The sequence below is a fragment of the Anastrepha obliqua genome, chromosome 1, assembly GCF_027943255.1.
Source record: "Anastrepha obliqua isolate idAnaObli1 chromosome 1, idAnaObli1_1.0, whole genome shotgun sequence".
Lineage (NCBI taxonomy): Eukaryota > Metazoa > Arthropoda > Insecta > Diptera > Tephritidae > Anastrepha > Anastrepha obliqua.
The window spans coordinates 134,322,994-134,349,962 of record NC_072892.1 but is presented as its reverse complement, the minus strand read 5'-3'; the positions used below and the strand labels follow the sequence as shown (position 1 = coordinate 134,349,962).

At 38.0% G+C, this 26,969-nt stretch overlaps 4 protein-coding genes across 5 annotated transcripts; 2 read left to right on the top strand and 2 right to left on the bottom strand.

Moving 5' to 3' along the window:
* Positions 1-492: 492 nt before the first annotated feature.
* Positions 493-1,150, bottom strand: LOC129250831 (cytochrome c oxidase subunit 7A, mitochondrial-like). Its single transcript, XM_054890417.1, has 2 exons — positions 998-1,150; positions 493-828 (listed from the first exon to the last, which is right to left on the bottom strand). The coding sequence occupies exons 1-2, from the start codon at positions 1,025-1,027 to the stop codon at positions 583-585; spliced, it is 276 nt and encodes a 91-aa protein (XP_054746392.1). The 5' UTR covers positions 1,028-1,150; the 3' UTR covers positions 493-582.
* Positions 1,151-1,862: 712 nt separating this feature from the next.
* On the top strand, positions 1,863-2,545 carry LOC129250825 (U1 small nuclear ribonucleoprotein C). The gene has a single exon (XM_054890412.1). It carries the CDS (start codon positions 2,020-2,022, stop codon positions 2,452-2,454), a length of 435 nt encoding a protein of 144 aa, XP_054746387.1. The 5' UTR covers positions 1,863-2,019; the 3' UTR covers positions 2,455-2,545.
* Positions 2,546-2,865: 320 nt separating this feature from the next.
* LOC129236198 (deoxynucleoside kinase) lies at positions 2,866-6,548 on the bottom strand. Its single transcript, XM_054870436.1, has 6 exons — positions 6,348-6,548; positions 5,602-5,816; positions 5,410-5,543; positions 5,229-5,347; positions 5,022-5,173; positions 2,866-4,946 (listed from the first exon to the last, which is right to left on the bottom strand). Exons 1-6 carry the CDS (start codon positions 6,364-6,366, stop codon positions 4,803-4,805), a joined length of 783 nt encoding a protein of 260 aa, XP_054726411.1. The 5' UTR covers positions 6,367-6,548; the 3' UTR covers positions 2,866-4,802.
* A 1,682-nt stretch (positions 6,549-8,230) lies between these two features.
* Positions 8,231-21,903, top strand: LOC129236196 (uncharacterized). Of its 2 annotated transcripts, XR_008581633.1 has the most exons (9): positions 8,231-8,736; positions 13,629-13,745; positions 13,817-13,979; positions 14,057-14,926; positions 16,348-18,145; positions 18,532-18,658; positions 20,160-20,305; positions 20,368-20,573; positions 20,843-21,903. XR_008581633.1 is itself a non-coding variant. In XM_054870435.1 (8 exons), the coding sequence occupies exons 2-8, from the start codon at positions 13,654-13,656 to the stop codon at positions 20,520-20,522; spliced, it is 3,351 nt and encodes a 1,116-aa protein (XP_054726410.1). In that variant the 5' UTR covers positions 8,231-8,736; positions 13,629-13,653; the 3' UTR covers positions 20,523-21,903. The 2 variants fall into 2 exon arrangements, 1 of the variants encoding a protein (XP_054726410.1); XM_054870435.1 differs by having other exon boundaries at positions 20,368-21,903.
* Positions 21,904-26,969: the final 5,066 nt, after the last annotated feature.

The following is a 26,969-nucleotide window of genomic DNA, read 5'->3' as shown; positions in this document are numbered from 1 at the left end:
TTATTTATAAGGATCGCTTTTTTTTCTGATTGTACATCCCTCTTAGAACAGCTCAAGCTAATTTGACCGGTTATAAACACAAACATATTTTCAATTAATCTGTCTTCGACACCCAAATCAGGAATACACCATACTATTACAACATAAGATTTCAATTTGTAGACTCCAACGTCATCGCTCAAGATCCAGACCAATGCAGAAGTATTTATCACATTCAGGTTTATAATTTTACCAATCTCTTACACATTTTCTGTGTTTTCTTTTTATTTTAAAGTCTAAATGCGTATTTTTTGTACAAAGTATATTTCCAAGTTTGAAATGCATTTCTGTGAATGTGTTCGGTTTCTTACACAACAAAATGCATCATGAAATGTGCTTGTGACAAGAGGATAGGCGCCGATGTTCGAAATCATTTTTACAATTGCAACAAATAAACAGATGTTAGTTCACCATCAATTATGTCGCTTACCACAAAACAAGGAAACACACATATACATCGGGATTAGTCAAATATTTTATACTTTGAAAACTTAATGTACAACATTAATTACAAGTGATTAGCATCGCACTGTTGTTTTGAATCTAGTCCTGGCTTTTGGGTACGCTCATTTCGTAGAACAATTTCAACATACCACCAATACCGGCCAAACTCAGAGCGACCGTAAGACGGTACAGAAGTTGATCCGCAAAAGATCCCTTAAGGAACACTGGCTTGCCATCGTGCTTCTGGAAGTGCTCTTGTACCTTCCTCAATTCAAAGTAGCCCTTTTCAACTTCGTTGCCAGCAGCACGGCGGGGAGCGGAGGTAGTAAGATTGCGGACAACAACCTAAAATTATGAGAATCATATTAATTATATATTGAGACAACATAAATCTGCAGTCAACACAATATTTTCGACCTTACGTAATAATGACCGCGGACACATGTAATTATCATAATACGGTCGACCATTTTCTGGTCTTTATAACAAAATAATAATGCAGTTTCGTTCTTACCCGGGACAAGTTAAGCATTTTGGAACTCATAATTCTTAGTAATTATATAGCCAACTTAAAGATCGGGTAATTTATTAGAGATGTCCGTATGTGTATTGCTAGCACTATAGAATTTTCACAAAAGTTGACAGCTTTTTGACATTTGCAATACTACTGGAAACTGGACATTCTTTGGGCTGGAAGTGTATCCAACCACAGGGTGTTTTTGAACACTTCACTTGAACACAGGGTGAACAATACAATTTTATACGGGTGTGCTTCACTAATACTCGTATTTTAAATAAAAAATTAATTTTCATTATTCCTCTTTTTTAGTTTGCCGTTTTTTTCTACTGACATCATGACATCATGGTGTAATCTTATATTCTATCATTCATGAACTGGAGTAGTAGCGAAAGACTAGCAAAGTGGTGTATTTAGTTTGAATTGTTTTGACAAAAATACAATCAAAGGTAAAGAAATTTTTACTGTTTAAGATTAAATAAAAAAAATAAGTTAACTTATCTATTTAGCCACCAGACCTACCTAACTACCTCAAGGGCGATAGATACCAGGTTGGCTCATTAGGTAAGGTGAAAAAAATTTTGAGAGGAGCGCTACGTCATTCGTTTTGTTTTTCACAAAATTTAGCTTTAGTTTAGTGAAACACAAAGCCAATAACGTCGGCATATCTGTCAAAATCGCTCAGGGACGAATAATGGTCTGCTTCGTAGTACACTTCTAAAAATCTTTTCATCATGTATCTACCTAACTTTTCAATTTCGGCTTAGGCAGATTGAGTGGGAAAAATTTCATATGCCCGTCTATGTAAACAAGCCCTTAAAAAATTATCCTATTTCAAAATACAACTCTGCCGGCCTTCATTTTCATCGCGACTTTTTCATTTCGCTACATATGCAACTTTGTTATCGTGAGGAAAACAATTATTGTTTTCTTTTTAGATATTCCCATTCATTCCTGCAAAAATCTTTATAAATAATAAAATTGTGAAAGAACAACTTGATCGGTGAAATAAATAAATAATGCCAAAATATTATTGTGACTATTGTGATACCTATTTGACTCACGATTCACCATCCGTACGAAAAACACATTGCACAGGACGCAAGCATAGAGACAACGTGAAATTCTACTATCAAAAATGGATGGAGGAACAGGCGCAACATTTGATTGATGCCACCACTGCTGCTTTTAAAGCTGGTAAGATTACACAAAATCCAGGCGTCGCAATACCACCACCAAATATGGCGCCACCACCACGTCCGGGCCTCATGCCGGGCGCTCCAGGCATGCCACCAATGATGATGGGTCCTCACGGAGCTATGCCACCGCCAATGATGGGTATGCGGCCACCACCAATAATGGGACCAATGGGTCCAATGATGGGACCTCCACCACCATTAGGTGCTATAGGCGTGCGGCCGCCGATGATGAACGGACCTCCTCCCAATAAATAACCAAAAGGATTCAGATATCCCGCCGTTTTATAATAGCAGTAATATTATTTGAAATTTAAATAATTATGAATAAATCAAGCAGTAATAATTATTTCAAGATTTTTATTTGAACGGGTCCTTACGTCTTTTCATTGAAGAAAAAGCAATTGCTTGACTTTCTCAATAGAGAAGCATGTTATATCGCGCGACTCACTTGAAGAGATGTTGTAACAGTTGACAAAATGTTTTCGAAATAATACGCATTATTGTCAACCAACGTCGGGTTAGAGAAGAAGAACTTACTTACACCAGAAGCGAAGTTGCATATATTCAAGTGTTCAATTGACCTCATCCCTTTGTGTTAATTTGGCGGCGCTGACGCAGGTAGTAGCACTCATTTGCTGTTGTAACTACTAGAAATAAGAAACTAAGTTGTTCACAAAGAATTGTGTGTTAAAGCTTTACGTTTTAATATTTATATAGCTGGTCAACAGGTTTATTCTTGTGATTTTCTTTATGTCAATGTTTACATGGTACGAGATAGCCTTTTGAAACGGGAATCACAACAATCACACGATTGCAGCCTTAATATATATGTATGTATATTAGAAATCAACTTAAATATTTTATATAACCAAATTAAAATGCACATCGTTCTTATACATAAGTATGAAAATAATTTTAAGCCTTTCGCTAATGCAGGGACACTCGCGTCCTACGGCCTGTCGGTTGACTCTGAAACTCGCAATTTCCGTTGTAAACTCAAACAAAAAGTCTCACTAAGTAGTTATGAGCAATATTTACAATTTACCATTATCTTGGCCACATATGTACATATTCAATCCTTCTTTGTTTTCTTCAGCTGTTTATGAGAAATGCGTCATTTATGCAAAGGAATATTCACATATTCAAAGAGGTGGTGATTTTTTTAAACAAAATACTGAACTAATACTGGTAAGAAGGAAAATATATTTTTAAATGTGGTTCGTAAAAAATATTCGAAGAAAAGGAATATTGGCACGTTGCCCTAATAGGGTTTTGTAGTGGGTATATATGTACCACCAGTACCTTGTGCACCATAAGTCATACATGCTATTTTTCCCTTTTGTGATGTTGTAGACTGAAAAAATGACGAAATAGTTTAGCGAAGAAATACATGAATGCAATACTTCAGGGAGACGATGAGACCAGCGAAATGGGAATTGATTGCTATAGTCCTTCCTGTGCCAAAATCAATGGCTGTGATGATTTTTCTAGTGATGCAGTAGATAGCTCACTGAGCGAGTGCCGAGGATCTTACGGCAACGATTTCGAGCCCTTCCCACGACAGTCGGTTCTACTTAACCGGAACGGCCCGGATTTATATCCGGCCAAGGACTGTCACTTCAGCAGCATTCCTCGTATTTGCACGGGGAATGTTTATGCTGTTACAACAACAAGCCCTGACGTCAGAGTTTCTTTTGAATTTTTTTTTACCTCTGTTCATTTCTTTAAAATACAAAATTCAGGTTTGGGAGCATGCAAGCCCAATCGTAAATCGGGTACTTTTTCCCCCGGGCCCGGACTCGAGAGTAATTCGAATTATATGAATTAGAAATAATTGGAAAGGGACCGCATTTGCAATTTTCCCCCGGGGCCCGAATATGCTCTCTACGGCCCTGTATGATATAAAGAAAAACTCAAGCAAATGGTGGAAACAAGTTCTTTACCGGGGCATGCTAATGTCTGTTGGGTTATATATTCGCAACTTTTTTAACAGTACTTGTCGATATTGTAGAGCCACTAATTGGAAAAGGAAGTAAATCTACATTTGGCCATAGAGGAGTTTGAAATACTGCCACATGCTTCACATGCGCCCAGCGAAAAGGCGAGAAAAGAAAAAAAAATGTTTGTTGGGTCCGTAAATTGCCGTTCTGTATTAATATTTTGCTTCGGCACACTCATAAGTTAAATAAAATGGCAAAGCGTAAGTTTTTGCAGTTTTTTTGTGTGGTTTGTACACTGTTGGAACTTACGTCGCCGATTCCAAAACACTGTTTGGACCCATAAATCTAACCTAAAAATATTGTCATCTATATAAGTTACAAGCTTCGTTTGATTTTTGCCCATCTAATCGTCCTATTGGTCTCCAAAAAATAAAAAAAATAAAATTTGTGTAAATGCCCTGCAAAAGTCGTAGCGAAAGGGATAAAGTGTTGTCATTTACAATTATAATAATAAATGTACCTCTGATAGCTTATTTCGATATAGGAAAAGAATCTCTTTTAGTCAAAATTATATCCTAATATTGTAAAAGTTAGTGATGCCGTGAACTATTACACCTGGTTATAGAAAAATTCAATGGCCTATAAAAACACTACGTAAATTATCTATCCTAAAAAATCCGTCCGTTTGCTCGGAGATGCCGTCACCGCAGGCCTTTGTTGCTGCATTGAAGCATGAATAAAATTTTCAGACCGTTTGTACTCACGGTCAATTTCAGATAAGTCTAGATCCGCCTCGATTTCTAGTACCTAAAAGACAACCAATTAAATCACTTAATATATGAAATTCTTATTTTAAAATGAAGAGATAAGTTTGCTATTTACCTTAATGTTATGACCCACACGTTTTCGTATCAACCAATCCTCATGAAGTTCATGCAACTGCTTTATATACTCATAGGGCACACATGCCTCCTCGGAACGAGCTCGTTTACGTATACGCTCATATACCACTTCAGGTGTTGTACGCAAATAAACTGAATAAACACATTTTAGGACTATTTCATATTATATTTAGAAATACTTTCTTACCAATTAAATCGGCCTGTATGTGGGTAATATCCTCGACATAATTATACCATTCTTTCAATAGTTCATACATGCCATCATGTATACGACCGCTTTGGTGTAAATTTTCAACAAAGCAATACCTTTGTTAAAATATTTTAAGTTAACGAAACTACGAGAAAACTAAATTCGGAAATTGTCTTACTTGGCACTGTATAAAGAACGCTCCAATATTTTAATGGGCTTGGTGGTCAACTGTGTGTGGCGCTCCAACATTGTCAACATTACATACGATTGAAATGGCATGGCCCAACGATCTGGATCAATATACATCAATTCCTAAAATTGATCAAAGGAATATAAGGTCCTGAAGTATTGCTTTTCTAATGCGACTAACCAATAAATTGTGACCTTTGAAATTTCGCCACTTGTCCACGGGCTCGGCAATGGCGCAGACTTTGTCTTCGAATTTCTGGAAATGTTCGATAAAAGTTGTCTTTCCGCTACCAATATTTCCCTCTATTAAGACGGTGAATGGCTGCGTGCCAACTCCATATTTAGGAATTGAGGGACTAACTGCTTTGGCCGATATCATAGTGGATAGTGGACGTACTGCAATAGATATTATTAATTCTGGCACTTTTTACAAAGCTCTTGCACACAATTATAAAGGCAATTTATGAATAAAACTTTTTAATAATAACTAATCACTTTGAGTCACACTGAACTTGCATCTACTCTCACGACCATTCGTAATACAACTCATAAAAAACGCGCCAAATGTATCTTTCGAATACATATTTGAGCGGGATTAGTATATCTTGTTCTTGCCTAAAGCACTTTGCATGCATACGTTTGTACTATGACTATGCGTATATGTTTCCACCTCCATTTAAATCGAGTGTATGTACATATAGTTATACGAAAAGGCAATTATCTTCTTTTTTTCACTTCTAATTTGCCTATTTCGCAACGAACATGTCTGAACATGTTTAGCTATCAGCTGTTTAAGATGCGAATATGTAAACAATGGTATTTCCCCTAACCAACAAAGGTTTTAAATTAAATTTATTGTTGTTAATCGGAAAATAATTTACTCATTGCTGCATTTGGAAGTGAATCTTCCGTATGTGACCGACTTACCCAATACATGGCGCAGCATATTTCTAACATCAAGAATAAATAAAGTTGACTGACTTGTATTTTTTAGGAACTTTCGTAAATTAATTGGAAATAGAAAATAATAACAAATCAATAAGAATGCACGGTATAGAGAACAATCACGTTTCTTATCTTTTTACAGCTGTTGCGAAAACATGGGTGAGATAATTGATTTGGGAACACTTCAGCGTACCAGAGCAGCTGATTTGTTTGTTTTTTTTTTTTTATTGCTATTGGGTAGTCATCAGTTAATTGTTTTGTTGTTGCTTTGTTTGTTTATTAGTTTCTGATTGAAATTTTGACATCGTATCTGCCAAGAAACAAAAGACATGTAAATTTTGTTGTTGCTCTAGTAAATTCACCAAAAATTAACACAAAAAAACTTTTTATGAGTACACGTATTGCACAACTATTCAGTTTTTCAAAATAATATAATTTTATAATGTTTCGGCAATGATGCGTCGAATCTGGGCTTCTAAAAATCTAATTGTTTCTGATTTATCGGAGTAGTCTTAGGACCCTACAGCAAGGATGATAGATTAGACAAGATTTGGCCATATGAAACAGAATTGTGACAATAATTTTGGCTGTTACGTCATATGAGATTTGACAGAGAGAAAAAGAGGTGAATTAATTGAAAACAAAATGTGTAAATTGAATACAGTCTTTATTCAAACGGCAACGAAATGTGAGCTATATTAGTCAAAACTTAGACATAATTTTACATAACCTAGGTCAACCTACCATACCAACGCGTATTTCTGATTAGACTAACCCCAACTTAACTTAGAAAACATCGACAGCTGCGGATATTGGGTTCTTTAGATATTTTTTTACATTAATTGAGAGCCGTGAGAGAATCATGTTGCCGTATAATTTTTTCCCATATTTTTAGATAACTTGCTTCAAATATACCATACAAAATAAAGGATGATAGATACTAAAATCGTCTTCATACAAAATAGATTTTTCGTAAAAACATGACACATATGGAAAGGCGTCAAAGCGAAATTAATCATTTGATATCGCCTTGGTTTCTATGTTTTTATCTTTTCTGTTATTGGAACAGAGCTACAAAGCGAATAGTCTAATTTTTACTATCGAAGACTGTGAAATCTGCTGTCACAGAATACTGTGTTGCTTATGTAAGGTTCTTCGCCTCTAAAAACCCTATTTATACTGTTACGTTTTGATCCCAATAAAACTTCCCACAATAATTGCTCTGTGGTCGAGCATTGGATTGTTAATTAAAAGTCACAAATGAATGGTAACACAACTTTCTTTACTATATTCTGCTTTACTTTACGTTACAAGTTCACCATACGACAGAATACCTAACGCGCATGCACCTCTGCTTGTAGACATGAGCTTAATAACTTTCGTAATTTCTAGATGTGGCAACTAGTATCTTCTGGCGAGTTCCGTCTGCTTTTTTGTCTTTTTCTCATTCGCTCGCTATTGTTTCCAGTAGGTTCACATAGTTTCTCGTTCGTAACAATACGTAAATAAATTCAAATTGATCTCCGCAGCCCTTTATAAGTTCGAAAGTCTGGATCCTACAATCGAATTATTTTTATTCGCCCTCGTACTTCGTGTTATAAAAAAATTAAAAAACCTAAAAAAGATACTGTTTTTAAACTCTTTGTATAGTAAATCATTCGATTAGCTCTTAAGAAACTTTTCGGAAAATTACTTATTTTCAGTGTGATTTCTGGGCAGAAGGTGCAAATTTTCGCAGTGTAACAAAGTTTTCTATTGCTTCGATAATATATTTCTAGTTGGGCAGCACAGATTTTTTCCACGTGCTTGCCTATTATTCTTTGACATTGCATTTCGTTGTGCAATTTCGCGATATACACACACACGTGGCTGGGAATGTGTGTGAACTGCCAAAGTAGTGTGGAATGGGGAAATTGAAGTTGCAAAAGCAAATGTCAAAGCAACTGTCAAAAACGCCTTGCTTCAAACAACCAAACACAAGTAAATTAACCACCGTTACTGTCGCGCGGCCACGTGAAGAATTTCCCTCGTTTAAGAGCCGTGTGTTTGTCCATATTGGAGCAAATTGTTAAAGGCAAGAATATTATTAAAAATATTGCCGCAAAAAAGTGAATTTATAATAAAAAATAGTGAAATTAAGTAATATAAGTTAAGTTTATCGCCGGTATGTGAATGCATTGTGAGGTTAAAATCGGTAAAAGCGGGCGCAGAAGCTAAGTGCAAAAGCAAAAGTACGGGCGAGCACGTTGTCGATTTGGCATCAGCCGCGTGAGATATTTTGAATTTAAGCTAATAAAAAATATAAAATAAAGAATTTTATGACAAGTGAATATTAGGGATAAAGTACAACGTAACGGGATTTAAAGTGAAGGTGAGTATTATGGCAAACTTAAGGATTACCATATTTGGAAGACTGGAAGAAATATTTTAGCAGCGGGGGAGGCTTCATGGGTAACGGCATTGCAAAGATGTCTTTGGGTAAATAGGAGGAAGTAAAGTAGCCCCATTAACAACTGTCAATAATGTTTAAGCTTATTATAAATCGTATGCTTTATAAGAAAAAAATTTGATTTTAATATTTAATATCACAAACAAATATCGTAATTTTTGATGGGACTATTTGGAAAAGTCCACTCATGTTTCTACCTGTTATTTTTTGTATCATAACTGAAACCAGGTATATGAACCGCATGCCTTTGTACATTTGTCGTAGGCTAACAATGCAACGTGTCAACTATTGTCTTCAGTACAAGGAAATTAGACCTTTCACAATTTTCGCCCGTATTAAAAACCTTTATGTTTAAGATATGCGTCTTCACTTAATACATTCATTTGTGCAAATACATACATACGTAGACTAATATACATATATTTTCAAAACTAGTCACCATTTCTTTGATAAATTGCTTAAATGTGAAATACCATTGAAGAGACCATTGGACAAACCTACAACGTATATACCAACATAAATAGGTAAAAACACGCACAAATGTGTGTATATACTCGTATGTGAACACATTTATGTTCTGGTACAAACAAACCAATACAGGCTAGCACACGAGCAGCTGTTTCGGCCACTTCAGTCCAAAGCACATGGTAGGCTCACACAATCACTGGCACACGGTTTATAAACCAGTCAATCTCAATGCATCAATGATGACGATAACAAATACAACAACAAAAATAAAAATAACGATTGTATTACCGAGCGTTGGTATTGCCACGCTTGCGAACACAAATCTACACTCGCATACTTTGGTTATTTTTATTGTATTTTCATTTGTTGTCACATCTTCATGGCATTGACTATGGGACTTCAAGACGTTGGAAACAAAGTATAGGCAATGACAATGTTTAAAATTTCCAAATCGTCTTCAAGAGAAATGGTATGAAATCACCCGATCTATAAAACGATGAGGGAGAACAACATGTGTATATGTATTTATGGCCGAGGTTTAGTAATATAAAATTATTCTCATATAGCAACCGATGTGAAATTCAAATGGAAATATATTTTAAACTAAAAAGAATTTTGACGAAATATTTATATTGACAAATTTAATATATGTGAGTACATAACTTTATTTATTTGACAGATTTAATATTTTTTATGTAAAAACATTGAAAACTGAAAGTGCTGCTACAGCACAAATCACAGCTTATTTGATACAGTTAAAATTATTCTTCATGAATTTTAAAAATCACGTTAGGGCTAAAAATCTATTATTTTGTGTGACAGTATTATGCCTTAAAATGAGCCTGGTTAGCATTGAATTGGTCAGATTATGGGTTGTTTCTGTAGAGATTTTCTGCCTCTCTTCTAGTAGCGGTCTCTTCGACTCTTCTTTGGACGAAATTTTGTAGCTTCGAATTTGTTTTTATCTAAGAGATACAAAGTGCCATTAAATGGGGACAGTTCCATGTGAGGCGTTATTGTACGATTGCTGCTTTTAGTTTTGAATCATCCCTACTAATATTATAAATGTGAATGTAAGTTTGTTTGTTACGCTTTCACGCCAAAACTACTTAACCGATTATTACGAAACTTTGTACACATGTTTTTGGAGGTGATAGAAGTAAAATAGGATACCTTGGATTCGTGGATAGGGTTCGAGATATAGGTCAAAACGTGAACCCAGGTAACCTTCGGATGTGTATGTACAATATGGGTATCAAATGGAAGCTGTTGGTGAATGCTTTAGTTCAGAGTATTCTTCATGCCGCTCCGTGACTAGGGTCTCGAGATAGAGACCAAAACGTGGACCCTAGAATGTGTTTGTACAATATGGATATCAAATTGAAGCTGTTGGTGAATGCTTTAGTACAGAGTATTTTTCATGCCGCGCCGTGACTGGGGTCTCGAGATATAGGTTAAAACGTGGACCCGGGTAACCTTTGGTTGTGTATGTACAATATGGGTATCAAATGAAAGCTGTTGATAAGTGCTTTAATACGGGGTAATTTTCATACCTATTGATGACTAGGGTCTCGAAATATATGCCAAAACGTGGACCCGTCGTGTCTTTGAACCGAATTAAACCAAACTTACACACATTGTTAAATAGGTATTGAATATGGTTTCCGTATAGTTTGGATACCTATTGGTAGATAGGGTCTCGAGATATAGGTCAAAACGTGGACCCGGGTAACTTTCGGACGTGTATGTACAATATGGATATCAAATTGAAGCTGTTGGTGAATGCTTTAGTACAGAGTATTTTTCATGCCGCTCCGTGACTGGGGTCTCGAGATATAGGTCAAAACGTGGACCCGGGTAACCTTTGGTTGTGTATGTACAATATGGGTATCAAATGAAAGCTGTTGATAAGTGCTTTAATACGGGGTAATTTTCATACCTATTGATGACTAGGGTCTCGAAATATATGCCAAAACGTGGATCCGCCGTGTCTTTGCACCGAATTGAACCAATATTACACACATTGTTAAGTAAGTATTGAAAATGGGTTTCGTAAAGTTTGGTTGTAATTCGGAACACTGGCAACGGGTACAGCGTTCTTTTGAACCAGCCATAATGTCGTTTACTTTTTTAACGCTTAGGGCGGAACTGAACTGTCAAATTGAAATTGAGTGTGAGTTACAATGTGTCAATATTTCTTTTTGATTTGGATGCCATAGGGAGAAGACGTAAGTGCAAAGTCTAAAAATTCTTTGTGAATTTTTTTGGAGTGGATTTTGGAACAGTGAATAATTTCTTCCGAAATTTGAGAATTTAATGTGAAATTCGAATGTTCAAATGAAATTATGTGTTCGTGGAAAAAAAAAATTTTTCGTTTTTTGTTTTTTTTTGAAAAATATAAATGGATAATGGTTAAAAAAGCTCTAATGCTTAATAAAACATATAAATTGAAACGAAAAATTCATGGATGATCAGGAAAAAAGACGATTGTTTCTTAGTTATTCATATGCGTTGATTTGAAATTTAAAAACAATCTTCTTTTTTCCTGATTTTCAATTTATATTTTATATTTACTCAAAAACAAATAGAAAAACAAAAAATATTGTTTATGCCAAAGCGCTCGAATAAAGAATAAAGAAATAAATAATATGAAAACCATATCTATTCTATTTTAGTGTGCCCAGCGAAGCGGGCCGGGTGTGCTAGTTATCTTTATAAATTAGGAATTGACCGATTATACCGAGTTTCTTGGAACTTTAGATGAAATGTTTTTTCAGAACATGTGGTGTTATGCGGCGTAAAAATGCTTGAATCAAACAAGTTGCGTCCCATTGTATGTATATGTATGCGTAAATGTACTTATACAGTGGTGGCCAAATTTTTTGCAACTACTGCCGTAGAATTCTTGGCGTTTTATTGTAATTCTTTCTTTTTATAGAATAATTTCATATTTTTTGCTCAATTTTCGATAAGTTGATTGAAATTAAAATTACTTTGGTTTGGTATGCGTGCTCCTATATCAACATAAGCTCCTTGAGCTCCACTGTGGAACAGAGTACTTTTATTTAATGTTTTCAAGTTAAACAAAATCCTTATTTATAAAAACAAATTATCAAATTTTTAACAACAACCCAAAAAAGGGGATTATTAAAAAAACAGGACATCTGTATTTTATAAATCCCTGGCCATCAGGATTTTTATTTATGCACAAAGTTTTATACAAAAATCTTTTCCTATAATTATCATCCGAGTCTGTGTTGTTGTTTTCATTCTAAAGGTTCATTCTCAGGTTCTAGCAGGTGTCGACCGGTGTGAAACCTACGGTAGCACCCGAGTAGGAACTGTTTGCTGAGTATTTTTTTGTTCTTTTTGACTGGGAGCACCTGTGCCTCATTATGTAGCTGTTGTAGGGGGATATCAGAAGGCATCCCGTGGCTGTCCTAATAGCAGTGCCACACCTCAAACCCGTTACACCCTTTGCAGCGCACAACGCCACTCTGAGACGTCGGCCTGGGGCCGCCCGTCGATTTAATATAATTGCCGCACTAAAGCTTGCTCTCTTTCTGCCGCAACCTATGGCTCCACACGGGTAAGCTACCTCGCATATAGGTTGCTTACGTTTCCTAGTGCGCCCGAACGTGGATGCAAGAGTCGGTATTGCGTATAGTCGCGCAACTGTAACTGAATACCCAGAAGCTCCATGCGCACCCCATACTTACATACGGCGAATGCTGCTGGAGTGACTGCCCTTGTCCGGATATAAATCCGGGTCGTTTCGGTAATGTTGTTTGTCCTTTAATCCACTGCTTATAAAATAGAATAACGTAACGAGTATCTGCTCAGCAAGAATTTTTGGGCGTTTTATTGTAATTCTTTTTTAGCTAATTTTTGAAACTCAGTTTTTTTTCATTTACAGTTAAAGCCAAATAGATTTAATAATTCAAATAATATGGCGGCTACCGTTCGGTAGTGCTTGGGTTCGAAACCCTGGGCATGCAATACTCAGTGATAAAGCAAGTTTTTTCTATTAGAGGTCGTCCCTCGGTAGGTAATGCCAAATTGTCGAGTGTAATTCTCCCATGAGAAAGCTACTTCGCGTTTAGTTTAAACTTTTTACTATTTCTCCTTGTCCCTAGGTTAAACAAACTTAACTTAAATATTTTGAACAATCTTAAATCTATATAAATTAAATATAAAAAAAAATATATAAAAAAGAAATATATAAAATATTTAATAAAAAAAAAAAACAGCGATTGGTATGGAACGGCACTTGCTACCGTTCCACTTCCTCATTTGCCCTCTATAGTTTTCTATAACTTATACAAAATAATAAATTTTCATTGCAGCTTGCATGCAACAATTTGCGCCATAATGGACTCACGGCTTTTGAACGTATTTCACGATGATACGTTTGATAGCGGCTATACACAGCTCAATACAGATTTTTGGTCTAGTGAGAGCGAGTGAGTTAAAAGGATAATATAAAAATGTATACGCAATTGATAAAAACTGATTATTCATATTTGTTTCTCAGCACCATGGGACAACTCACAGAAACATTGCATGGAATTTTGCCAATTCCTCCTGATGCAGAGCACCATACAGACTTATATAGTAGCGCGCTGCTCGATGCAGAAGACAATTTTCGGATAGCCAACAAAATAGATGCTACATCAAATTTACAAAATAAAGAATTGGTAGGTGGACAGGCAACCGAGTCAGATAACGGAATAGAAAGTTATTTTGTATAAAATGGTTGTTTGCAAAATTTCAGCTGGTCTATGGCGATTTTAAGCAGCCACAATTGCCTACAAGTTCCATTGACATCATAACCGTGGATCCTAATTCGTTCGACTCAGACTCGGATGACGATACCGATTATAATGAAGATGCTGATGACGATCAACTAGGTGTGGCAGATATTGATAATACAAATAGGGGTATCCACCTTGTGGATTTCGACGATAATCGTAGTCATTGTAGTGATGCTACATTTCGTACACGTACTGATAGTTCTTCTATTGGCGACTACGAATCGCATACGAGTGACTATGACGATAGTTCAGATGATGATAATGAGAATGTTGGTAACATCAGAAGTAATCACTTTGAAGATATAATCCCAAGTAATGCTACGGAAGCGATTTTGTTGGCAGACAAGGATATACCTGATTTAACAGCAGGTCTCTTAGAGGCTGATGGAATCGATCTAGAATCAAGTTTCCAATTGCATCTAGAAGATATTGCGGTGCGTAATAAAAATCGCGCCTTGAGCACAAACACCATAGATTCTGACGTGGATGTAAATAATTTTGATTTAGCGGAATTCATAACAAACGACGAAGTAACATTAACAGCTCCAAAAGTGAAAATTAATAATGTAGTGCAACCCAAACCAAGTGTTGCACCGCCAAAACGTCTAGCAATACCGGTAAAAAGCAATATTGAATCGGATTCTGATGTTGATTCGGATGTTATTGTTGACATAGAGACTGTAGATATAGATAATGAGAAATCTTTGTGGGAGATGGCATCAGAAAGTGCTGCAGTGCTAAATGATAACGATGTCGCGTACGAAGATAATGTAAAGAAGGATCCATCCTGGAGTCCAAAAGCCGTCAAGAAGGATACTGCACCGAAAGAGGTATTATTTATTTTTCTTATGCCATTTTTTTTAATTTGTATGCAATAAGATGCTGTACAACCTCTATAATAGATAATAATAAAAAATAGTATAATTATAAAAAATAATATATGTATGTATTAACAAATAATTATATTATTAAAAAATATTATAAGTATTAAAAAATAATATACAGAGTTTGATTGAAAAGTAATGAACCTTCCCGCGCGGAGCGTCTGCCAAGCGTTCAACCGAATCGACTGGTGGGGGAAAATGATCGTTGGACCTTCCCCTTCCACTAGAAACCGGTCCCAGTTCGCTGGCAACAGCAGTGCAGTCAGCATCGCTCCGCGCGTGAAAGTTGTTTTAAAAGTGTGTTAGGATTTTGCAGTGGCGAAAATGCCGCGTTTGCAGTGCTTCCTGGAGGTACAAACTCCTTGTGGATGATGGCTCGAGAGTCGAAAAAGATGGTCAGCATGGTTTCGACCTTGAATTTCGACATGCACGACGGTCAATGTTCAAAAATTCACGAACCCGGTTCACATCTTCGTCTGTTTGCGTCGTCGAAGGCTTTCCAGACCGCTGTTCGTCTTCGACGTCCTCCCGACCTTCCTTGAACGACTTGTGCCACCGTTTTACCTGGGCACTGGTCAGAGATTGGTCCCCGTACGCCTCCTTGAGTAGCCCAATGGTTTCGGTACTCGTTTTGTTTAGCTTTACGCAAAATTTGATCGAGTAACGTTGCTCCAACGATCGCTCCATTTTCGCCACTGCAAAATCCTAACACACTTTTAAAACAGCTTTCACGCGCGGAGCGATGTTGACTGCACCGCTGTTGCCAGCGAACTGGGACCGGTTTCTAGTGGAAGGGGAAGGTCCAACGATCATTTTCCCCCACCAGCCGATTCGTTTGATTGCTTGGCAGACGCTCCGCGCAGGAAGGCTCATTACTTTTCAATCAAACCCTGTAAGTATTAAAAAATAATATAATTATTAATAAATAATATAAATATTTAAAAATAATATTAATATTAAAAAATAATATAAATACTAAAAAATAATATAGTTATTGAAAAATAATATAAATATTAAAAAAATATATATAAATATTAAAAAAATACAATTATTAAAAATAATATAAATATTAAGAAATAATATAAACATTAAAAATTAATATAATTATTAAAAAATAATATAAATATTAAAAAATAATATAATTATTAAAAAATAATATAAATAATAAAAAATACAATTATTATAGATAATATAATATTAAGAAATAATATAAATATTAAAAATTAATATAATTATTAAGAAATAATATAAATATTAAAAAATAATAGAAATTTTAAAAATAAATATAATTTAAAAAATATATATAATTATTAAAAAGTAATACATTGTTCTTGTCGAAATTCTAATAGAAAAAATAACATTTTCAGGCAAAGACACGCCCATCCACCGCAATAACTGCTCCATCAAGTACTGCTAGTAATAATTTGCAAAATACGCGCAATTTTACAATCATACCCAGCAAGCGCCAATGTGACATTCTGAAGGGCAAAGCAAGTACCGGCAAAAATAAGTCAACCACAAAGCAGGCACCAAGCAAACCCACTACGAAAAAAGGACCAGATGCCACAGCAGGCAATGCCTCAAAAGCTGGTTCACTGACTTGTAGAGTTGGTGTAGGACAGAGTGGCAAAAACTTGTCTCTACTTTCACAGATTATTTCTGCTGACGAAAGCAAACCACAAACTAATGAAACTTTAAAAACAGAGGAGAAAAAATCGGAGCCCCTACAACCCTCTGTGCAAGATATACAAGTTTCACCAGAAAAAATCCAAAAAGAAACTGCATTGCAACAAACAAAACTAGCAGTAAAGCGTAAACTTAATTTAGAAGAGTATAAGCGCCGACGTGGTGGCAATGCTCCCGCCGGCCAAAACGAATGGGACAAGACATCAAGCGAAACCCAAATTGTAAACAAATCTGCAACACAAAATACGCAAGTAAAACACAGCCAAGAAGTAACTTCCGTTGTTAAGAGTTTGAGAAATCAAGTTTGTCAAAAACCTTCAGTAGATCCCATAACCGATGCTAAAAATAAGGTGTTGCGCCTGCAGGAGCTGAAACGAGCACAACAATTGAAAATTATAGATTCTACGATATCAGCGAAAGTGCCGCGTGTCACAAAATTACCACCACTTAAGGATATTGTAAAAGACACCTACTATGCAGACAATAACGAGCGCAATCAAACTGCGGCTGACGCTAAATTACATACCGATTATGAGGAACTGATCATCGTGTCAGCTGGCTGTAACACTGAGATTAGTATACCACCGCTTAATATATTACCAATTAATGTATGCGAACGTTCACTTTTGAAATCTTCTGCATTGCTCTATAATATGCCAAAGGGTTTAACATCAAGTAGTTCATTGATTGCCAGTATACAGGATGTGGTTGTGCAAAAGGTAGTTGGCCCTGAAAAGTCTGGCATAGCGAATAGCGTTACAACGCCGCTTTCGGAGAAAACACAAATCGAGGCGGAACAACACGGCGAGGATAAGGTTATTATGCATTTGCGTAAAGACAGAATACGACCACAAACCGTCAGCATTGGCGTGCAAACTGACCTGCAGCCAGGTTTTGTGCGTTTGCCAAAAATTCCGCTTAAACAGCGGGCTCCACGAAATTTTCGGAAGCACAGCTGTAAAGATGATTCCGACAGTGATGCATCGTGTGTGCGTAGCCGTATACGCAGCCGTAGTCCCGTAAATCGTTCACGTAGTCGCTCGGCCGATAGCTATGAATCATCAGTGGAACGCGCTGGTGGCATACGCCAGTGCGATGCTGCTGGTGGCTATTCGTCGCGCAGCAGTCGTCGGCATCGTAGTTCCATCAGTTCTTCCTATTCCGAATCGGGACGCATATCACGTAATACACAACGCCAATCGCGCACAAGCTATAAAAAACGTACAAAAAAATATGCTCACAATTCATCGGTGTCATCTTCTTCTTCCTCGGACATGTCCGATCGGAGTCGCAGTCGGAGCCGGAGTCGGAGTCGAAGTCGGGGTCATAGTCGTAGTCGTAGTCGCAGTCCATATTATAGACGATCATATGTGAAATCGCGTTCGCGTTCGCGCTCACGTTCTATTTCACGTGCGAGCAATCGCTTCAGAAAGCCAGGTGGACACAACAACTTTGCGAATGGCAATGTATCGCAGCCAGGTGAGTGGTTAATTTCAAAAATTGAGTTTTTTTTAGCCTATTTTATTTTATTCGATTAACCTTTTCGCATCATTCGACGGATTATTCCGAACAAAAACTCTCTCGTCACCAAGAGCGGAATAGTCCGCGCGATTAAAAACTCTTTTATCTCGAAGAGCGGAATAATCCGCAATAAATAATTTTGTTTGTTGTTAAAGTTTGAGGATAATAAGTAATTTAGGTAATCCTGTAACATTATTTTCTATTAGAACAGTAAAGTATTGTCGACGCAAGGCATTTTGAGTAGCTCGCGTATTTCGAGCGGTGATGCAAAAGGGTTAATCTTATTTTGTTTCATTTTAACTATGTTCGATATATAAATTGTACTTTTTTTGTTGTTGTATTAGCTGTTGAAGAGCGCCGTATAGTGTACGTAGGACGTATTGAGGAAGAGACCACCAAGGAGATACTAAGAAGAAAGTTTTTGCCTTATGGCACGATCAAACAAATTTCGATCCATTACAAAGATACTGGGTAAGCAGCTGGCTCTCTTTCAGCACACATTTTAAACTTAGTCTTGCCATAAATTCTGTAACAAATTCAGAGAACGAATTCGCAGAAAAAAGTCCCGTTATTTTTTGCTTTTGTTCGTATGCATTGTCTTCTACTCATAAATTATACTCATATTCGTGGCAAATTTCGCTTGTTAACAATGGAGTGGGGAGCTGAGGAAAATTGCATTGCAGTAACTGCATTACGGAAGTGTGGTGGAAGTGCAAGTGAGATTTACGAATTGCTGAAAAAACACAATATTTCGAGAATGTTTGTTTACCCCACGATCAATCGTTTTTCCCAAACGTCTGAAGTAACAGGCAGAAAAAGAAGTGGTCGTCCTCGCGTGGTTCGAGCCCAGTGTAGCCATAAAAGCCCATCGAGAAAGAATTCGCAGAAATCCCTTTAGAAAGCAAAAAATTATGTCCAGGGAAATGAATGTATCGACCAGATCCATGTCAAGACTAATTAGAGATGATCTCCACATGAAAGCCTTCCGTCGCTCAACTGGTCATCTGTTGACAAGGCGCTTGAAGAAAATTATACTCGACAGATGCAAGTAGGTTTTTCGGTGGCACGCGGTCAACGGCCATGAAAATATTGTTTTCACAGATGAGAAAATTTTCACTGTTAAAGAAGTTTTTAATAAATACAACGACAAAATTTATGCTAAAATTTCTGAAGACGCAAATAATGCATTGTAGTTCCAAGGGTTCTGTCTCCATAATGGTTTGGTGGTGAGTGTCTTGTAAAGGCGTTACATCTTTTCATTTCTGCGAAGAAGGGGCTTAGACCAGAGCAAAAGGCAGACAATAAACGACATTCATCGGGAGACCATCATCACCTTTTTAAGCTCCCGACCACCGAATGCCGTACAGTACACTGACAGAACTTGTATTATTACTACAACAACAACAACCAGAGCAAAGGTGTTCCAGGAGGAGGTCTGAGAAGGCGTGGTGAAGCAGTTGAGCAGTGCTCTCTTCAATGGAGAGCGTTAGATCTTCCAGCAAGATTCCGCTGCAGCCCATAAAACAAAAACCACCCAGCAGTGCTAGAGAACAAGATTTCTGGGTTCAAAGCCGCAGAATATTGGCCAGATCTGAATACATTGGACTACAGTTTGTATTCAGATATGGAAAACATGACCTGTCGAAGGCCTCACAGAAATTTGGACAGGCTCAAACAATCTTTGGTTCAAGCAGCGACTTCAATATGCATGGAAACCGTGCCTACTGCAATAATTGAATGGCCTAATCGTTTGAAGGCTTGTGTAAAAGCAAATGGTAACCATTTCGAAAGAAAATTGTAAAACATTGTTTTTAATATTTACATGATTAAATAAAACTAGCTTCATTCAAAAAAGTATTATAATTTCATATCTATAACGGACTTAACTTGTAACAGAATTTATGGCAGTACTAAGTGTATTACGTAAATTCGAAAATTGTATATTTTTTAATATATGCATTCTTTCATTTAGCATGAAGTATGGCTTTGTAACTTACGAGCGCTCACAAGATGCATTCACAGTAATAGATAGTAGCGCTCGTGATCCTACAATTAACATGTACGACATCAGCTTCGGTGGTAGGCGCGCTTTTTGCCGCTCTTCATACGCCGATTTAGGTGAAATATTATACAAATATCATTTCGTAGATTTTTTGCTCAATCTCTAATCTAATTTGCAGATAACGCTGGCATTAATACCTATCATTCGGTTGTATTTCCCAAAGTGCAAGCACCACCCAAAGAGGAGGATTCGTTTGAAGCTTTGCTGCAGAAAGTAAAGGCGAAAATGAGCGCCAATAAAGTAGGGGGCGGGACGAATACAATTAATGCATGACGTCAGCTATGGAAAGTAAACGCAATAAAATGTTGTGGTCGAGATCTATGGGTGAGATTTTTCATTTCGTATTTTAGTGGCATAATCGTTTTCGTACTTTCATTCATATTTAACTTGCTGTATGCAAAGATAATTCCAATTTGAAATAATGTTATATACATACGGCAAAATATCATACATTTATTTTTCTATAAAAATTACTTCTATTAATTAAGTTTAGTTTCTATGTTCTTTTTTTAATGAATTGCTAAACGTACGCGTACGTTAATTTACACGCTTGAATAATAGAAATTCAGCTGAGTACTGATTATTACTTTTAGCTGCAATGACATTAGAAGAAAATTAAACGCGCATCAGATGCATTATTGGACTGAAAATATAGTTTTTTTATGCTAATTTCAAAAAGGAAACGGCTTGGAGGAGGATAATAAATCTTTTATTTCTCAATGTACATTGTTATCTTAAGTGGAATGTGATAATAGAAGCCACAGTCATATATTGCAAATAAGTTGAATTGCTTAATATTTACATATTTAGAACACAAGAAATAACCCCGTAAATTGCATATACATATGTATGTGCGTATGTATGAATATAGATTATTTAATGAATTTACCGGAGACAGAGCGGACCATAATTAAAGTCGGCAAGTGTTAAATGTGAATTTTTCATAGTTAACTACTCTAATATTTTTGTAAATTTTGTACATTTGTAAACAAGCATAAAGCAAATAAAAACAACAATTAATGATCCTACACAAAATAGTCTAAAACTATTTACAAACGTACAAATGTATGGCATGAAATGGACGACAAATCAAACTGTTGATATAGAACCCTGATATTAGCTGTAATAGTAGGCACTTTTTAATTTCTTAAATACAATTTCCAACTACCTGCTTGTATTCTAGTTAAGTTAAGAAAATATGTGTATTTCTAAATTGATTAGTGGATTCATTTTTAAACTGCACGCTGACGTATAGTTTGATTTTAAATCCATTGCAACCAGCATAAAATGTAAAAACAAAAACATGGCTATATTGCTACTTCAAATCTAATTTTATTGCTTACAGAAATATATGTATACTTTAGTTTAATTACTATTTAAAGTATATATTTGTAAAAGCTATAGAAAATAACGCTAAGCAGATTTTACGTTTCGTTTTGTAATTTAAGCAGCCACCATAGGAACTCTATTAAGCCATCAAAATAAATAGAATACATGTAAACAAATGTGCGGCTATTTCAAATAATTGTTGCCTTAAATTGAATGTTAAACCACACAAACATTTATACTAATCCATTAGTTATGATTTTTTAATTACTTCCTAAACTTAAGTTTATGCGTTTGCTTTGTGTATTTTTTACTAAATAAATTGCAGAGGAATACTTATGAAACAAGTAAAAATTGTTTGTTTCATTCCTTATGGGTGGAGGAGGACGGCTAAACATCCAAAAGCGGATCTAAGGAATTTCAGTCTGGGATATACAGCAACGAATTGGCTGTAATTCTGTAGATGCGTATACGTCTAGTTGAAAAATAAGTAGTAAATGATAAGTAGCCTAATATAAAAAAGTTTGGATTTTTTAATGATTACTCAGGCCGACAAAATTTAACCAACATTCAGACCCAGAAACCAGACTATATATTTCCAAAGGTTTATGATGCGCTGAATCCAAATCAGAATTGCTCTATCAGCTCTGGTTTTCGAGATATCCTAACCTAAAAGTGCAAAAAACACCGTTTTTGCCCATATTTGAGGTTATGTAGCCTTGCAGATGATTTCTTTCACCAAAATTAAAGGATGGCATCTTTAAATACAAGTCTTCTTTTTTTAAATGGCGTTGAGTTTGCTCAAATATCATTTTCTTTTCGCAGAGATATCGCATTTTGAAATTTTTCTACTAAATTTTCCTACACCTGAAAATCGATTAAGATAACATAGACATGATATAGTCGATTACTAATTTTCTTGAATTGAGTCTTATTTTTCTTAAAATTTTGTCTCACACCATAAGTGTGCTGACTCACCACACCCCTAAACTATCTAACCTTTGGGTACCGAGTCACACACAGCCCTAACCCCTAGAAATCACCCCTATCATACCGCAAGTAGGCTAACCCACTTAACCCTGGGGACAGCGTTTACTCGCATATTTTTTTTTAAATAAGTCTTATTTATCTAGATATCTCACAACACAACTTATGGTCCACTTATGGAGATCCATTTTTGGCTTAATGACTACGTCATAAGCATAACTGCCGTATTTGGGTTGAATAGCAACACGAAGCCATTCAAGAACAGCCATTATATCCATTGAAAACAACCGTTTGGTGCGGCCTATGGGCTGGCGTCTTCAAAGACGAGGCTGGCGCCAATGTAACAGTGAATGCCAAATGCTATGGCGCCATGATAAATGACCTTTAGGCGCGGAAAATGAAGCTCGTGATCTCCACAACATTTGGCTTCAACAAGACGGCATTACTTGCCATACAACCCATGAAACAATGGATTTATTATTTCGTCGTTTCGGAGAGCAATTTAACTCTCATCTGGAACAAGTGGATTGATCACCAGCTGCAATTGAGGCATTGGAAGCCAACATTACTAAAGTTATTCAGGAGATACCGACCGAAGTCCGCCAACGAGTCATTCAAAATTCGTGTTTACGGACCCTGCACCCTGACCATCTTAATCCATTGGGGGAATATGAATGGAAAAAGTCCCGCTTGGATCCAGCGCGAATGTACATTAATCAATCACAATGCGGATGAATTTAAAGTTGTTGTGCACTGGAGTGTCCGAAAGTTAAGACTTGCTTGTAGCCCGAAGGCTTTAAACTGATTGATTCCATATTCAGCTTTGCGTTAAGTGTTAAAGTAGGAGTAGTCCGAAACATACGATTGATTCCGAGGGGGTAGATTTTCTAACTTTCTCCAGCTTCTTAACCGTCGTCGTTGTTGTTACGAGGAATGTTGCTGGAGTGACAGTCCTTGGTCAGATATAATGATTTCCGCTAGACGAAAAGCCAGAATGTAACTTCAGGTGGAAGACCCCAAGGCGACTGTTGCCTTCCTTATGCTCTATTCAATGTTGTCTTTCACATTAGACTTTTGTGAAGGATCACTCCCGGAGTGTCCGCTGCTGAGTTTATACTTCATTTTGGATATGATGAACTCCGCGCTAAAAAGATCTACCGAGAGGCCGCGATCCACGCTCCCTTTGGTCGGTTATAAAAAAATCCCTCTAGCAATTGCTTAGAAGCCGTGAAGCCTCTCTCTATATACTTGTGATTGGACAAAAATGAGCGTTAAGCGTCCTTCAACCAGAGATTTGGTTGGTCAGTGAGGAATAGGCCAGAATGAGGTCAAGCAACTACAGAAAGTGGACCGATACCCTTATTATATATAATAAAGTTTTCACTTAGAATAAAATCAAAAAGCGAATCTCCACTTGCATTAATGTCCTTACTTCCCCAACAACTGTGGGGGGAATTCGCATCGGTACCAATGATGACGCCGGTTTTGCTTTGCCTTGCTTCTACTGGAGGCTCCATTAACAACATGGGAGGTGGCTCCACCTCGTCATCGTGTGCCATAGAAGCTTAGACTAGCCAGAGGATATAGGCTTACTTGCACCGTTATGCACCATCAGTAAATATGCTTAGTCACGGCTCTTGGATCAGGATCGATCACCGTAGTTGAAGTTTTAGAGGAGAGTCTTAAGACTCGGGCAGGCGGATGCGGAGGCAGATCCTCTTTGTCTACAGCCTTCAGTTAAGCTCCCTTCTAGACCTAACGATACAGTCTACAACACTGAATTCGGAGGCATTATGATTCGAAGCAAAGTTGTTGTTGTTTTAACAGCATAGTTAGCCCTGTCAGTGTAAGTATATCATCGGTCGTCTTCGTCTAGCTCATCTAAGGGTAGGCCCAGGAAACATGCTGTTTCGACAGGTTGGGTCCAGAGGGAGAGGGGGGTTAGATGAGTCGGTTTGAGGGGGCACGTGAAAAGGTGGTTAGTGTCGTGCGGGGTACCTTCACATACCGAACATGTGTTTGGTATGTCGGGGTCAATTCTGGATGTGTAGGAGTTTAACCTGCTACAATATCCAGAACGTAATTGTGCCAATGTTACACGAGTCTCACGGGGAAGCTGGAGCTCTTCATCTGCGATAGGTGGTGGTTGGACTCCGATTACGGCATTCACAGGACGGGAGTTCATGAAGGTGGTAACGGTCTCCCGGTGAATGTCGTTTATTGACTGTCTAAATACTGTCCGGTCCAGTAGGTTTCGGTCAGTTTTGTCCTGGAGCTCGTCAGCGTAGTTTAGGAGGTGTCTCCTGACGTGCCTGGGAGGCGGCTCAGGCTCAAGCAGGTGCCTGCAGGGGTGAAACCTGCGGTAACACCCCAGCAGGAAGTGCTTGCTGAGCAGTATGTTGTGCTCCGCTACTGGGAGCATTTGTGCCTCGTTGTGAAGATCTTGGATGGGGGACATCAGGAGGCACCCGGTCGCTGTCCGAATGGCGGTATTTTGACATGTCTGTAGCTTTGTCCACTGCGAATCACTAGTTCCAGGCGACCAGACAGGCGCAGCATAGTTTAGAACCGGCCGGCCAATTGCCTTAAATGTCGAAAGCAACAGTTCTTTGCCTTTGCCCCAAGTGCTGCCGGCCAGCGATTTGAGGACCTTGTTGCGATTTTGAACTTTTGTGGCAATTGCGGTTGTATGCGCAGAGAAGGAGAGCAAGCTGTCAAAGGTTACACCCAAAATTTTGGGGTTATTTACAGTCGGAATTGGTGTGTCGTCGACTTTTACCTTAAGGGACAGCTTGACCTCCTTTGTCCAGGTGGTGAAAAGGGTCGCCGTGGACTTGGTGGGGGAAAGTTGGAGATTCCTCGCAGTGAAAAAGCGAGAAAGGTCGGTGAGGTAGTTGTTCACTTTGGAACACAGGCCATCGATGTCATTGCCCGACGCCATTATCGTGCAATCGTCAGCGTATGAGATCAGGGAAACTCCCGCTGGTGGTTGGGGGAGCTTCGAGATGTAGAAGTTAAAAAGCAAGGGTGAAAGGACACCACCCTGCGGTACGCCTTGCTTAATCTTCCTCTGCTTTGACATTTGATCTCGAAAAATCACTGACGAGTGCCGACCGCTCAGGTAGTTCGCGGACCACCTCTTCAGCCCTGGCGGGAGTGTCGACTAATAAATATCATCTAGTAGCGTGGAATGGCTGACTGTATCGAAAGCCTTCTTTAGGTCCAACGCTACTAGGACAGTCCTCTCGCAGGGGTGGTTTTGGTTAAGCCCGCGATTTATCTGGGCGTTTATGGCGGTGAGTGCAGTGGTGGTGCTGTGCACTCGTCGGAATCCGTGCTGATGTGGGGCTGGGGCCAGGTGTGTCGTGTAGAGTGGGAGTAGGAGGGCTTCAAGTGTCTTCACTACTGGGGAAAGGAGAGTTATAGGCCGATAAGACTCCCCTTGGTTGGCGGGTTTCCCAGGTTTCAGTAGTGGGACCACTCTCCCTGCTTTCCACTTGTCAGGGATGATGAGAGTGGCCAGGGACAAATTGAAGACCCTTGTGAGGAATCCTACTCCCAGGGGTCCCCGATGCTTCAACATCAGCGCGTTTAATCCGTCAGGGCCAATGGCTTTCGATGATTTCGACTTGTTGATGGCCCCCTGAACCTCATCAACGGAGAAAGTAAGTGGCGCACTGTCGTTCGTCAGTTTGTGCAGCCTTCTGGTAACACGACGTTTGGTTCTGTCGCCCGGAGGATGCAGTATGAACAGCCGGCTAAAATAGCTCGCGCATCTCTTCGGGTCCGACGAAGTACAACCGTTGAAGGTGATAGCCACCTTGTCGTTGTGCTTCGTCGGGTTCGACAGGGACCTAACGGTGGACCAGAGCTTACTCACCCCGGAGGTGAGGTTACAGGTTCAGGTGCTCAACCCATTTAGTCCGCTTATGTTGATTTACCAGTTGCCGGATCTCCAAATTGAGATCCCTTATGCGGGGATCCCTCGGGATCGGCCTGGCGTAGGTGGTCACGCTCATTTGCTAAACTGGCTGCTTCGGCTGGGAAATGAGGACGGATGTCCTTATAACTTCCATACACTAGCCCTGTCTAGTGTATCGTATATTCGAAGCAAAGTCTTCATTGATGGTTTAAAAACTGTAAACTCGGCTATCGATGTCGTTAGTGAGAAAAACAATACTGCAAGCTTCCATGCCGTTTAACATGCTATTAAAAATACAGAAAAATACATCATCTGCACTGACAGCCTGTGCTGTTTTAAGTCAAAAATAATTTTAGTAGCTCCAATAACATTATCGGCATCATTAGAGATTGTCTCGTATCCTTAAAGACACAATTTTCTCCCACTTTTCATCAAAAGTGATATATACCGCCTCACTTACCAAAACAGACATACCAAATTGGCTC

What these genes read in the sequence shown, in the direction of transcription:
- LOC129236196 (XM_054870435.1), top strand. Translation starts at nt 13,654, where the DNA reads ATGGACTCACGGCTTTTGAACGTATTTCACGATGATACGTTTGATAGC. An exon ending in TTTTGGTCTAGTGAGAGCGA is followed by an intron (nt 13,746 to 13,816) that starts GTGAGTTAAAAG and finishes TTTGTTTCTCAG; the next exon opens with CACCATGGGACAACTCACAG. An exon ending in ATTTACAAAATAAAGAATTG is followed by an intron (nt 13,980 to 14,056) that starts GTAGGTGGACAG and finishes GCAAAATTTCAG; the next exon opens with CTGGTCTATGGCGATTTTAA.
- LOC129236198 (XM_054870436.1), bottom strand. An exon ending in CGTTCTTTATACAGTGCCAA is followed by an intron (nt 5,348 to 5,409) that starts GTAAGACAATTT and finishes ATTTTAACAAAG; the next exon opens with GTATTGCTTTGTTGAAAATT. An exon ending in GTGTGGGTCATAACATTAAG is followed by an intron (nt 4,947 to 5,021) that starts GTAAATAGCAAA and finishes GTTGTCTTTTAG; the next exon opens with GTACTAGAAATCGAGGCGGA.
- LOC129250825 (XM_054890412.1), top strand. Translation starts at nt 2,020, where the DNA reads ATGCCAAAATATTATTGTGACTATTGTGATACCTATTTGACTCACGAT.
- LOC129250831 (XM_054890417.1), bottom strand. Translation starts at nt 1,027, where the DNA reads ATGAGTTCCAAAATGCTTAACTTGTCCCGG. An exon ending in AAATGCTTAACTTGTCCCGG is followed by an intron (nt 829 to 997) that starts GTAAGAACGAAA and finishes TCATAATTTTAG; the next exon opens with GTTGTTGTCCGCAATCTTAC.